This window comes from Schistocerca gregaria, chromosome 7 (assembly GCF_023897955.1).
Source record: "Schistocerca gregaria isolate iqSchGreg1 chromosome 7, iqSchGreg1.2, whole genome shotgun sequence".
Lineage (NCBI taxonomy): Eukaryota > Metazoa > Arthropoda > Insecta > Orthoptera > Acrididae > Schistocerca > Schistocerca gregaria.
The window spans coordinates 310,261,482-310,274,260 of NC_064926.1; the positions used below are offsets into that span (position 1 = coordinate 310,261,482).

General features: G+C 40.8%; 1 protein-coding gene across 2 annotated transcripts in view; it reads right to left on the bottom strand.

Annotated features, from left to right (window-relative positions):
- LOC126282100 (thymidine phosphorylase-like) overlaps positions 1-12,779 on the bottom strand; it is a 188,327-nt gene that overhangs the window by 28,470 nt on the left and 147,078 nt on the right. For both annotated transcript variants that reach the window (XM_049981559.1, XM_049981560.1), the window contains one exon: positions 3,652-3,845. In XM_049981559.1, coding sequence (XP_049837516.1) covers positions 3,652-3,845 — 194 coding nt within the window. The remainder of the gene's footprint in view (positions 1-3,651; positions 3,846-12,779) is intronic.

Below are 12,779 nucleotides of genomic sequence, written 5' to 3' on the forward strand. Positions count from 1 at the left end.
TAATTGAAAAATCGCTCACCACAGCTCAATACTTGGAATGACTACCAACCAGCCATCCTCTTGGATGAATGGCCACCACCAGTGACCAAGAGAAAAGTAGAGCATCCTGTGGCATAACATGCAGCTGACCATACTATGCTTGATTTTAATAGCCCCTTCACAACCCAGGCCATCTGAATCCCCCCACCACCACCATCTTTTCCATACTGTGTAGACGGGAGTTTTTGTAACACGTTCTCTGATCCTAAAACCATCCCAGACTCAGCCTATGGTAACCTACTGTCCCCACTCTCTCCATCCAACAGTTTATGCCCCCTCCGTTCTATCACCTCCTTCCAATTGACATCCCCTAATCCTCACTGTATGCTGCTCTCTGCCAATGCAACCACTGGTCTTTCCCCTTCCCTGCTCCTCTCCTTTTCTGGTTGCCATTTGCAGCCCCTCCCCCCTCTTTACCCTCCTCTACCATAGCCTCCTGACACTATGCATTGCGTCTTTCTCTTGCCAGCATCTAGTCCCTGCAGGCCCTGCCAGGCAGTGCTCACTTCTCTCCCTCCATCTTGTACTCTGCCATCCATCCCCCATTGCTGCCCTACTCCAGATTACTGCTTTTGTTTGACACAGTTGCATTCTTGCCAGAGTAACTGAAGATACTGGTCATGTGTGCATGACACACACTTGCTTGTGATTTGTGTGTGTGTTTTTGTGTGTGTGTGTGTGTGTGTGTGTGTGTGTGTGTGTGTAGCAGTCTATCATTTTCATAATATTGTTATTATTCCAATGTGGACTTTTTATTATTTGTTGCCAAATGGTTAAGAAGCTGACAGTATAGGACCTTTTCTAAAAATTTTGAGATTGCTGGCAAAAGGAAACCAGATGGACATTTGGCAATATTTCTTGTCTCCTTTCTTAAACAGAGGCTTAACTTCTTCAACATATTTCAACCAGTTAGTAAATGTTTCACTGACAAACAACTGATTCCATAAATATAATAGAGGGAAACACACCACGTGGGAAAAATATATCTTAAAACAAAGATGCTGTAACTTACCAAACGAAAGCGTTGATATGTTGATAGAGACAATGACAAACACAAACTCACACACAAATTTCAAGCTTTCGCAACCCACAGTTGCTTCATCAGAAAGAGGGAAGGACAGGGAAAGACGATAGGATGTGGGTTTTAAGGGAGAGAATAAGGAGTCATTCCAATCCCAGGAGCAGAAAGACTTACCTTAGGGGGAAAAAGGTACAGGTATACACACACACACACACACACACACACACACACACACACACACACACACACATATCCATCCGCACATATACAGACACAAGCAGACATATATTTTTCAGTGACCACTTGTGAACATCTTAGAGGGCTGCATTAGCCTTTTCTGTCAACTGAGTTGGAGTTTTGGCTGTGATCACTACACTCATGTCTTCAACAAATAGTATTTTTTCTGCACATCTTATACTCTGTGGAAAATCATTAATATAAATAAGAAACAGGAATGGACCTAATATACTACCTTGCGGAACACCTATATTAATATTTTTTGGATCTGATAAGTGATCTACTAGAAATCCTTTTGAAGTACATGAAATCTCAACAAACTGCATCTAGGTAGAACTTAAACCACTTCTTAACCACACCTCTTATTCCTAGTAATTCTAATATATGTAACAAAATTATGTGGTCCACTGTACCAAATGCCTTTGATAAACCAAGAAAATTCTATTCAAATGGTCATCTTCATGAAGTGCTTCAAGAATGACCTTTGTAAGTTGTGCATTAGTCAATTCTGTACGTCTTTGGGACTGGTAAGGTGAGGCCCTGCACACTTTACGCATCTCGGCTGCAAGTTGCAGTTGCTGCTCGAATGATTAAATTTTTGACACCTATGGCACTGCCCAGGACCTTCCGGTTTATTATACCGTTATACATTTATTTGGTATCTCAGCAGGTATTGCAGTTTGAACACCCACTAAGCATCCTCACTGTTTTCTAAAATTGCCAAGAAATTTAGCTCTTTCTTGCGGCTGTGACTTTCTTCTGCAGTTGGGGGGGTTTGAGAATTGATGAACCAAATGTACTATGAATCCTTCCTCTATTAATTCATTTTTTATGTCCTCTTCTTCAGCATTGATGGGTATGTGCTTTAGTACTACTCTCAGAGCCTGTCTGGAGTAGATAGAATATGTGTGGAACTCTATTTCCTTCCATTCAAGTTCCAATTTAACCCTCCTGTAATACTCTACATTTTCCACCTGAATTTTCGTTGTCCTAGGACGATATACTACTGTCAATTTCCCCTTTATGGTCGCTTGCAGCTCCTTAAAGAGTAACGGGCTTCCCTTTGTAATATAGGTGATGATTGGTAGTACTCGCTCTTTTATTTTCAGCTTAACCATCTGCATTTCGCGTTCTCCATCCACGTCTTTGTTCTCTAGGGCTGAGAATGAGTTCACGGTTAGTACATTTACTATAACTTACTCCTGCTGTTCGCTTTCCCCCTCTTTTTCCAACTCTCTCCTATCGTTTTCGGACTCTCTCCTATCATTTTCCGACTCAGTCCTATCTAAGTCTATGTAGAGTCTACCTGTACCCAAACTGTTGGAACTATTAGAACTATCAGAGCTCTCCTTCTCTTTCACCGTTTACAGACTAGCCTTGTTTGTGTTAGCCGTTTGTGCGGCCCTACTCTGGATGCAGTTTCTCTGGCGAGATCCGCAGAGGTTTAATTATGAGGATTCCCTCGAATGACTTGTTGAAGCCATATTAACAGTCAGTCTAGTAATCAGTCAGTTTGTGGTGCCGCCATGGGACACTGGATGGTGTTTAGTTCTCACCTCCACAACTAAGTGGCAGGTATCCGCACCAGAGCCAGTTACTATGGCTCTGCAGATGTGGGTAACCATGCAGCACAATGAACCCTGGCCTGCTAATTCCCTAATATTCTATGGGGGAGTGGGGAGGATGCCCAATGGCGGAAAGAAAAGAAACATGCCCGGCAAGGGAAGCGCCAACAATGCACCTTGGTTGCGCAAATCCCGGCCGCAGACTCTGCGCGCGCCAGTAAACCAGCAAACGGTAACACTACAACCACAATATACACATCCGTTAAGTGCAAACACGACAATTTTGCAGGACACACAGGGCAATTTTGGTTTCTAACTCCAAATTGACGAGGCGAGCGGGAAGGGAGAGATCCCAAGGCAGAACTAAAGATCAAAAGCTACACAATGTGTCTACTCAGTGTGCCACTCGCTCCACTAATGGTGTGGTGGACGATCTAATACTGAGTTATATACTTTTTAAATAGTTTTCCTTAATACCCCTGGATGTTGCTAGTGTTAACTGTTTTACGTGAATTTTTTCTGGAACCATATAACATTTTGGGTCCTTTTATGTTAACAGTTATTTGATGTTTTATTTAATAAATAATTTATAATTTTATAAGGAAACAACTATCTGAGATTGGTAGACATTTTTTCTAAGAATAAACTATACATTAACCTTGGAGTTGACACATGCATGGCACATACACATTTACTTGAAATTTTCAATGAGCTGACCAGTGATCATTCCTCTTGTTTCTTGTGATATCATTGCATTATTGGAGACTAAACCCCTATTTTCTTACTTACGTTGTCTGCTGTTGGCAGAATAGACTTTGTATTTCCATGACAAAGCTCCTTTGCATCAGAGTGTGACACTCCTTGACAAACTAACATTTTTTCAAAACGGTTGAGGGCTTCTCCATTTTTAAGCACTTGCAGAATCATGTTTTTGCCTTCTTGAAAGCTTTTTGATTTTCCACAAGATTCTAATAACAGGCCACCTGGAATACCAAAGAACATAGCATATAAAGGAATAGATATGATATTCTTAGTTTCATGGTGGTTGTAAGTGATGCTTAAAAGTGAGCGGATGTGTTAAATTGCTAGTGTTTTTAAACAGAATGTAATCTTACAGACTATATTTAGTTTTACTTTTTTCTTTTTGTACTAGATAGATACTGTGCAACACAAATTTGAAAATAATAGTACTGAATCACAAAGCAACATCTGGACAATGATATCACTCTAAGATTTATACTTTTTGTTAAGAGCTTTAAATTACAAGCATAATACTTTTTGCTTATTTCCATGCATAAAATGCTCTGAAAGTGATTATTTTTCAATACTTCCAATTACCGTCAAAATCAAATATTTCTGTTCACTGAGTATAAAATAACCCAGCAGTCCATTCCTGTTTTATATTCTGTCAACTACCATTTTTTGTTTTTACTCAGAGAATATCTTTATTTATAACTCATCAACCATAATTGAGAAGTAATTTCTGCAATCAACAATCTGAGTAAATTAGCATTATCTGTAACTCATTGTTAGTGTAGTTGACAGAACCACCCAGTAAAAGCTATTTCTGCTTGTTAATGCACGTCTTGAAACAGTGAAAAGTCTGGGTTCAATATCCATTGGTTATGAAAAGGATAGATTACTACTCACCATAAAAATGACATACTGAGTTGCAAACAGACACAATGAAAAAACTGTTTACACATTGCTCTTTTGGACAAACCCTTTTACAGAAAATAAAAAGAAAACATGCACTCATTCACACAAGCAGGCACACCTTACACGCACACATGAGCACTATCTCTGGCTAATCAGGTCAGACAGCAATGCTTGTATTGAAAGAAAGCACAATGTGAAGTAGGAAAGGAAAGGTATATGGCTGCAGCGTACTGGTGGGGGAAGAGAAGAATGCTGTCTGATGGAGCATGCAGGAACTAGTAGGTGGGAGGATAAGGCTGCCAGATGCTGCATCGGAGATTTATGAGGAATTTGGAGGGGGGGGGGGGGGGGGGGGGAATAGAAAAGGAGAGGAACAGAGAGAGGAAAAGACTAACAGGTGAATTGTCAGTGACCAGGTGCCAGACCCTTCCTATTCCAGTCACAGGTTCATCCTATTCCACTGAAGGCTGGGCCACTTGTGAATGCAGCCATGTCCTATACAAACTCAGCTGCAATAATCACACAGCTTTTTGTATTTGTGTGTCTCAACCAGCCGTCCATCAGGATGAATGGCCACTGTCAAACTGTGGCCAAGACTAAAGTGGACTACCTGTGGCACAACATCATGCTGAATATAACAGACTTCATTTCGATTGCTGCTACACAACCTGGGCCATCTGAACCCTCCCCTCCACCACCAGCTTTTCTGAACTGCGCAGTTGGCTGTTATCCTTACAGCAATTTCTTTTCTCCCAAAATTATCACAGCCTCAACCTCCATACCTACTGTCCCCAAACCCTTCATCCAATAGTTTCAACACCTCTCTACTACCCACCACTTCCCATTTCACATCCTCTCATGCACATTGTTCAGTACTCTCTATTTGGTACCCACCAGTCTTCTCCACTCTCTGCTTACCCTATTTCATGCTCCCCAATCCCCCCTCCCCTCCCCCACAACCTCCTGAAGCTGCACTTAGCAGCCTTGTGCTGCTGACTGTTAGCTCATGCATGCACACCAGGTAGAGCTCTTCTCTCCCCCAGCCATACCCTGCCTTTCCTGCTCCTTCTCTCCTCCACTGCAGATTGTTGCTTCCGTTCAACACAGCAGCTGCTGTCTGGGCAATGTGGCTGGAGATAGTGGTTATGTGTGCATGAAGTGGGCTTGCTTGTGTGAATGTGTGTGTGTGTGTGTGTGTGTGTGTGTGTGTGTGTGTGTGTGTGTGTTTGCCTTTCTTTTCTGAAGAGGGCTTTTGCAGGAAGCTAAGTGCGTAACAGTCCTTTTGTTGTGCCTGACTGCAGTTCAATATGTCTTCTTTATGGTGAGCATCTATCAGTCCTTTTCAAAATGTATAACTTGAGTCTTCCTACATCCAAAGGTGAGATATACAGAATACAATGTGTGAATGGATGGAAGAATGAATTTTATCAATCTTCTTTGTGATTTTACAGCCTTTTGTCTATTTTGTGTCCTCTGTGTAACCATCCCTTGGAAGAGAGCCATTTTTTGTCCCCTTGTAAAACAGATATCTGAAGGTAACAAGAAATTTCAAGAAATGCCTACAAGTAGTTGAAAGATTTAAATAACACAGCTCATAAATATTATTGGGTTCTTGGTTTTTTTATATATTCATCCTGGTAATAATGGAGCCAGAAGGCCCTCTCTTTATTTTTCATCACATTGTGGCTTATTTAAACAAGAGGAAAATAAATTTGAGACCAGTTCAAAAAGTAGTGCAACCACAGTAACACACAATTTTTTAGTAGTACAATGAGACTTGCCAGCTTACACTGTGGGCAAAGACAACACTTTCAAATGAAAAAGTGGATATGACTACATAACTGAATTTACATAATGCTGCAGCCCATGAAGAATTACAGTTCTTTTGCTTTTTAAACACTTTCACGGCTGTGTACAACTTATTATTTAGTGCAAGCACAACTACAGATTCTAAAATTTTGACAAGGTGACTAGGATCAGGCTTGGTGTGCAGTTCTAATGGATGAAAGTAACTTTCACATGATGTGTCAGTGCCAAGTTACATAGTTTGAAGAAACTTGGACCATCCATAGAAATAACTGCTGCAGCATAGAACAGAAGGCAACTGAAGGAAATATAAAATAAGACAAACACAAATGATACTTTTATCCAGACATGATACTTACACTGAAGTACCTGCAACTTGTGATGGGTCCCAGGACATTAAACATACTGGGACATGGTTCTTAATAGAGTGTGTAATCACAGCAAAGCATGATCTGCATTGTGCTCCCATGCTGGCCACAAGGTTGGTACAAAATTCTTTTGGTAGTGCATTCTATTCTTCCACCAGTACAGTTAACAACTGCTGGATGGTGTTAGGTGTATGTGAATGTGCTGCAACATGCCTCTCGCCCCCTCCCCCCGCACATCCCACATGGCAGGATTTAAGTCAGGAAAATGAGGAGACCACTCCATTTACTGACCATCTTCTCATTCTGTAAGCTGTTTGATGAAGTCATGCACTGTCATCCACAAAAAAGGAAGTCAGTGCCGAATACACTCATAAAAATACATAGGGAAGGAGTACAGTGCCACAATAATTTTACTGGTGAGTGAATGGTGTTCAAAGATATGGAGGTCAGTACACCCATGCAGCATTATGCCTTCCCATGCCACATAACTCCTGAACCACCAAAATGATCATGTTTGACAGTGCTGGATGTACCCTCATATGGCGAGATCCAGGAACACAAATACACACAGAAACATTGTCAAATGTGATATGTTGGTCAGGAGGAAGATTGATGCTATGCTGGTACATGCCACTTATAGGAAGCCAACTCACACTGATTTGTATCTTCAGACTGATACTTGTCACCCCAGTATGAAGGGGTGCTTAATATTTTGGTGCACATAGTTCATGTCATCTCACATGCTGAAATTTCATCAGCTGAGTTAGTTCGCCTGAAAGTCCTCTTCCACTTGAATGGTTATCGAAAAAGGAGATCACACACGTATTGTGCTACTAACCAAACATGAATAGGGTAAGTGATGAAAATAATTAGGTGACACCTAAGTCTACAGTCTTTTTGCTTTATGCATTTCCAATAGAACTTGTCACATTCTGAGGAAATGTGGTGTAATGCATTTTTTGATCACTATTTAAGATTAGGGCCCTTTTAGAGTCTCCAAAGAATGATCTTGGTTTGCATAAAGTGGGTGCCTATTGTCGCCAAGCAGTTGCAGCTTGTCATCAATTGGTCAGGCTACAAGGAGTATACTGAGCGTAAGTGTCAACTGCTTACAATAGTCAAGCATATCTGCTGTTGCAGAATATCACCTTGTCACCAGTCATACTGTGGAAATCAATAACATAGAGATTTGGTGTACACTTCTGTCTGTGGTGATAATGTTATTAAGGGAGCATTTGACCTCATAAATAGCGATGGAGATTTTTGCTTAAATTGTGCTTGGGATCCTGCTCTCTCTCCCTTGTCAAACAACAGCATGACGGAATTAATTATATTTGATCACCCATTCGTAACTAATATTCATAAAATTAATTAATATTTTTAATGTTGATAATCCCCCCCATGAACCATGAACCTTGCAGTTGGTGGGGAGGCTTGCGTGCCTCAGCGATACAGATAGCCATACCGTAGGTACAACCACAATGGAGGGGTATCTGTTGAGAGGCCAGACAAATGTGTGGTTCCTGAGGAGAGGCAGCAGCCTTTTCAGTAGTTGCGAGGGCAACAGTCTGGATGACTGACTGATCTGGCCTTGTAACAATAACCAAAACGGCCTTGTTGTGCTGGTACTGCGAACAGCTGAAAGTAGGGGGAAACTACAGCCGTAATTTTTCCCGAGCGCATGCAGCTTTACGGTATGATTAAATGATGATGGCATCCTCTTGGGTAAAATATTCCAGAGGTAAAATAGCACCCCATTCTGATCTCCGGACGGGGACTAATCAGGAGGATGTCGTTATCAGGAGAAAGAAAACTGGTGTTCTACGGATCAGAGCGTGGAATGTCAGATCCCTTAATTGGGCAGATAAGTTAAAAAATTTAAAGAGGGAAATGGATAGGTTAAAGTTAGATATAGTGGGAATTAGTGAAGTTGGTGGCAGGAGGAACAAGACTTCTGGTCAGGTGACTACAGGGTTATAAACACAAAATCAAATAGGGATAATGCAGGAGTAGGTTTAATAATGAATAGGAAAATAGGAATGTGGGTAAGCTACTACAAACAGCATAGTGAATGCATTACTGTGGCCAAGATAGATACGAAGCCCACACCTACTACAGTAGTACAAGTTTATATGCCAACTAGCTCTGCAGATGACGAAGAAATTGAAGAAATGTATGATGAAATAAAAGAAATTATTCAGATAGTCAAGGGAGATGAAAATTTAATAGTCATTGGTGAATGGAATTCGAGTGTAGGAAGAGGGAGAGAAGGAAACGTAGTAGGTGGATATGGATTGGGGCTAAGAAATGAAAGAGGAAGCCACTTGGTCGAATTTTGCACAGAGCACAACTTAATCATAGCTAACACTTGGTTTAAGAATCATGAAAGATGGTTGTGTACATGGAAGAACCCTGGAGATACTAAAAGGTATCAGGTAGATTATATAATGGTAAGACAGAGATTTAGGAACCAGGTTTTAAGTTGTAAGACATTTCCAGGGGCAGATGTGGACTCTGACCACAATCTATTGGTTATGACCTGTAGATTAAAACTGAAGAAACTGCAAAAAGGTGGGAATTTAAAGAGATGGGACCTGGATAAACTGAAAGTACCAGAGGTTGTACAGAGATTCAGGGAGAGCATAAGGGAACAATTGACAGGAATGGGGGAAAGAAATACAGTAGAAGAAGAATGGGTAGCTTTGAGGGATGAAGTAGTGAAGGGAGCAGAGGACCTAGTAGGTAAAAAGACAAGGGCTAGTAGAAATCCTTGGGTAACAGAAGAAATATTGAATTTAATTGATGAAAGGATAAAATATAAAAATGCAATAAATGAAGCAGGCAAAAAGGAATACAAACATCTCAAAAATGTGATCGACAGGAAGTGCAAAATGGCTAAGCAGGGATGGCTAGAGGACAAATGTAAGGATGTAGAGGCTTATCTCACTTGGGCTAAGATAGATACTGCCCACAGGAAAATTAAAGAGACCTTTGGAGATAAGAGAACCACTTGTATGAACATCAAGAGCTCAGATGGAAACCCATTTCTAAGCAAAGAAGGGAAAGCAGAAAGGTGGAAGGATTATATAGAGGGTCTATACAAGGGCAATGTACTTGAGGACAATATTATGGAAATGGAAGAGGATGTAGATGAAGATGAAATGGGAGATATGATACTGCGTGAAGAGTTTGACAGAGCACTGAAAGACCCGAGTCGAAACAAGGCCCCTGAATAGACAAGATTCCATCGGAACTACTGACAGCCTTGGGAGAGCCAGTCCTGACAAAACTCTGGTGAGCAAGATGTATGAGACAGGCGAAATACCCTCAGACTTCAAGAAGAATATAATAATTCCAATCCCAAAGAAAGCTGGTGTTGACAGATGTGAAAATTACGAAACAATCAGTTTAATAAGCCACAGCTGCAAAATACTAACACGAATTCTTTACAGACGAATGGAAAAACTAGTAGAGGCAGACCTTGGGGAAGATCAGTTTGGAAATACTGGAACATGTGAGGCAATACTGGCCCTACGACTTATCTTAGAAGAAGATTAAGGAAAGGCAAACCTACGTTTCTAGCATTTGTAGACTTAGAGAAAGCTTTTGACAATGTTGACTGGAATACTCCCTTTCAAATTCTAAAGGTGACAGGGGTAAAATACAGGGAGCGAAAGGCAATTTACAATTTGTACAGAAACCAGGCGGCAGTTATAAGAGTCGAGGGACATGAAAGGAAAGCAGTGGTTGGGAAGGGAGTAAGACAGGGTTGTAGCTTCTCACCGATATTATTCAATCTGTATATTGAGCAAGCAGTAAAGGAAACAAAAGAAAAATTTGGAGTCGGTATTAAAATCCATGGAGAAGAAATAAAAACTTTGCGGTTCGCTGATGACATTGTAATTCTGTCAGAGACAGCAAAGGACTTGGAAGAGCAGTTGAATGGAATGGACAGTGTCTTGAGAGGAGTGTATAAGATGAACATCAACAAAAGCAAAACGAGGATAATGGAATGTAGTAGAATTAAGTCGGGTAATGCTGAGGGAATTAGATTAGGAAATGAGACACTTCAAGTAGTAAAGGAGTTTTGCTATTTGGGGAGCAAAATAACTGATGATGGTCGAAGTAGAGAGGATATAAAATGTAGACTGGCAATGGCAAGGAAAGCGTTTGTGAAGAAGAGAAATTTGTTAACATCGAGTATAGATTTAAGTGTCACGAAGTCATTTCTGAAAGTATTTGTATGGAGTGTAGCCATGTATGGAAGTGAAACATGGACTATAACTAGTTTGGACAAGAAGAGAATAGAAGCTTTCGAAATGTGGTGCTACAGAAGAATGCTGAAGATAAGGTGGATAGATCACGTAAGTAATGAGGAGGTATTGAATAGGATTGGGGAGGAGAGAAGTTTGTCGCACAACTTGACTAGAAGAAGGGATCGGTTGGTAGGACATGTCCGGAGGCATCAAGGGATAACAAATTTAGCATTGTAGGGCAGCGTGGAGGGCAAAAATCGTAGAGGGAGACCAAGAGATGAATACACCAAGCAGATTCAGAAGGATGTAGGTTGCAGTAGGTACTGGGAGATGAAGAAGCTTGCACAGGATAGAGTAGCATGGAGAGCTGCATCAAACCAGTCTCAAGACTGAAGACCACAACAACAACAACATATTGGTAATTAATATTTACTGCCAATAATTTCTCAAGATAGTCATCTTTGGTTGAATCATGACACCAGTGTTTACAGTGTATGTTTTGTCTTTCTAGATTTGCCCCACATACTGAGGTTTTAAAATTTTCTTGCACAGCACTGTCTCACTGTATATGTGCCTTGAAAATGACAGGGTCTAAGCTCATCACAACAATAGTGGATATCAAAGATGTCACCTGGGTGCATAACCATTAGTTGTCTGAATAGTTACCACAAGTGTTGCACCAAAAAATTCAGTCTCACTGTCACTCCTAATATAGTTATGTTTTTTCCTCTGTGCAAGTACAAAGACTTTGTTACAAAAATTGAAATGTGCTCTAGCACTCCACCTGTATGGAGCAGGAGAAAATACTTTGATGCTAAACATGAAGGAAAGGTAGAAATTTTAAGTAAAGACAGATACAGCAAACATTGATGTACACATATCTTGTAACTAACCAAGATAAATTTTGATCAGCAACTGGGAGGTTAAGAGAGAGATATGATAGTACATTAACACAGTGATGGCACACATGCACTTGAGTGGAAACATGTGTGAACATGTTAGAGGCACTTTGGAACTGGCCGGGCAGCATGAGTAAAAAATCTGCAGCACAGTGGGAAAGGCATGGCACCCGAGGAAAGGTAGAACATTGTATGTTAATGCATCTGCAACATCCAAAAGGTTATGCAAATGAAATGGATGCTGCACGTCTGGGTTGTAGGCCTATAGAAAGACATTTCACTAAGGGAAAATTGTAAGGACACCTGAGTTTTTCTCTAGCTATATCTCAACAAACAGTATATGAAAAATTATAACAGATTCTGTAGGTTTAATTCCTGTCAAGCAACGCTACAGTGACTCCTGTAAAACAATCCCAATTAATAAATTTTAATTAAATGCAAGAAATTAAAAATGGGCCCAAAAAATTTCAGAACTGAGTTTTGACTGTACGCCAAAATTAATGCCATTTGAAGTGGACAGAAATGTTTGGGAATTCTGTTTATGTTCTCTCTGCAATACATCCTACATTCCTGTAACACAATTAGTCTCAACCTTCACAAGTCCCTGACCTTCAACCACACAGCCCCTTTCCTGATTCCACTTCCAGCACTCCCATAGTATTCTATTCCTCCAACAAACCAACTAGTCTTTTCCCCCTCTTCTACTTCTCTCCTTTGTCACTCTTCCCTTCCCCTCTCCTCCCACTGCAAACCACCCAACTGTACATAGCAGCCCTACCTTGTCCCTACCATGCCCCACCATGCTCCCACAAGCAGAACTACACCTTCCCTCACCCCTGCACTGATGTACCTTCCAACACCAGTCTCACCCTTACCATCCACACCAGCACATTCCTTTTCCCATTAACTGTACTTTCAGTCCACAGCAG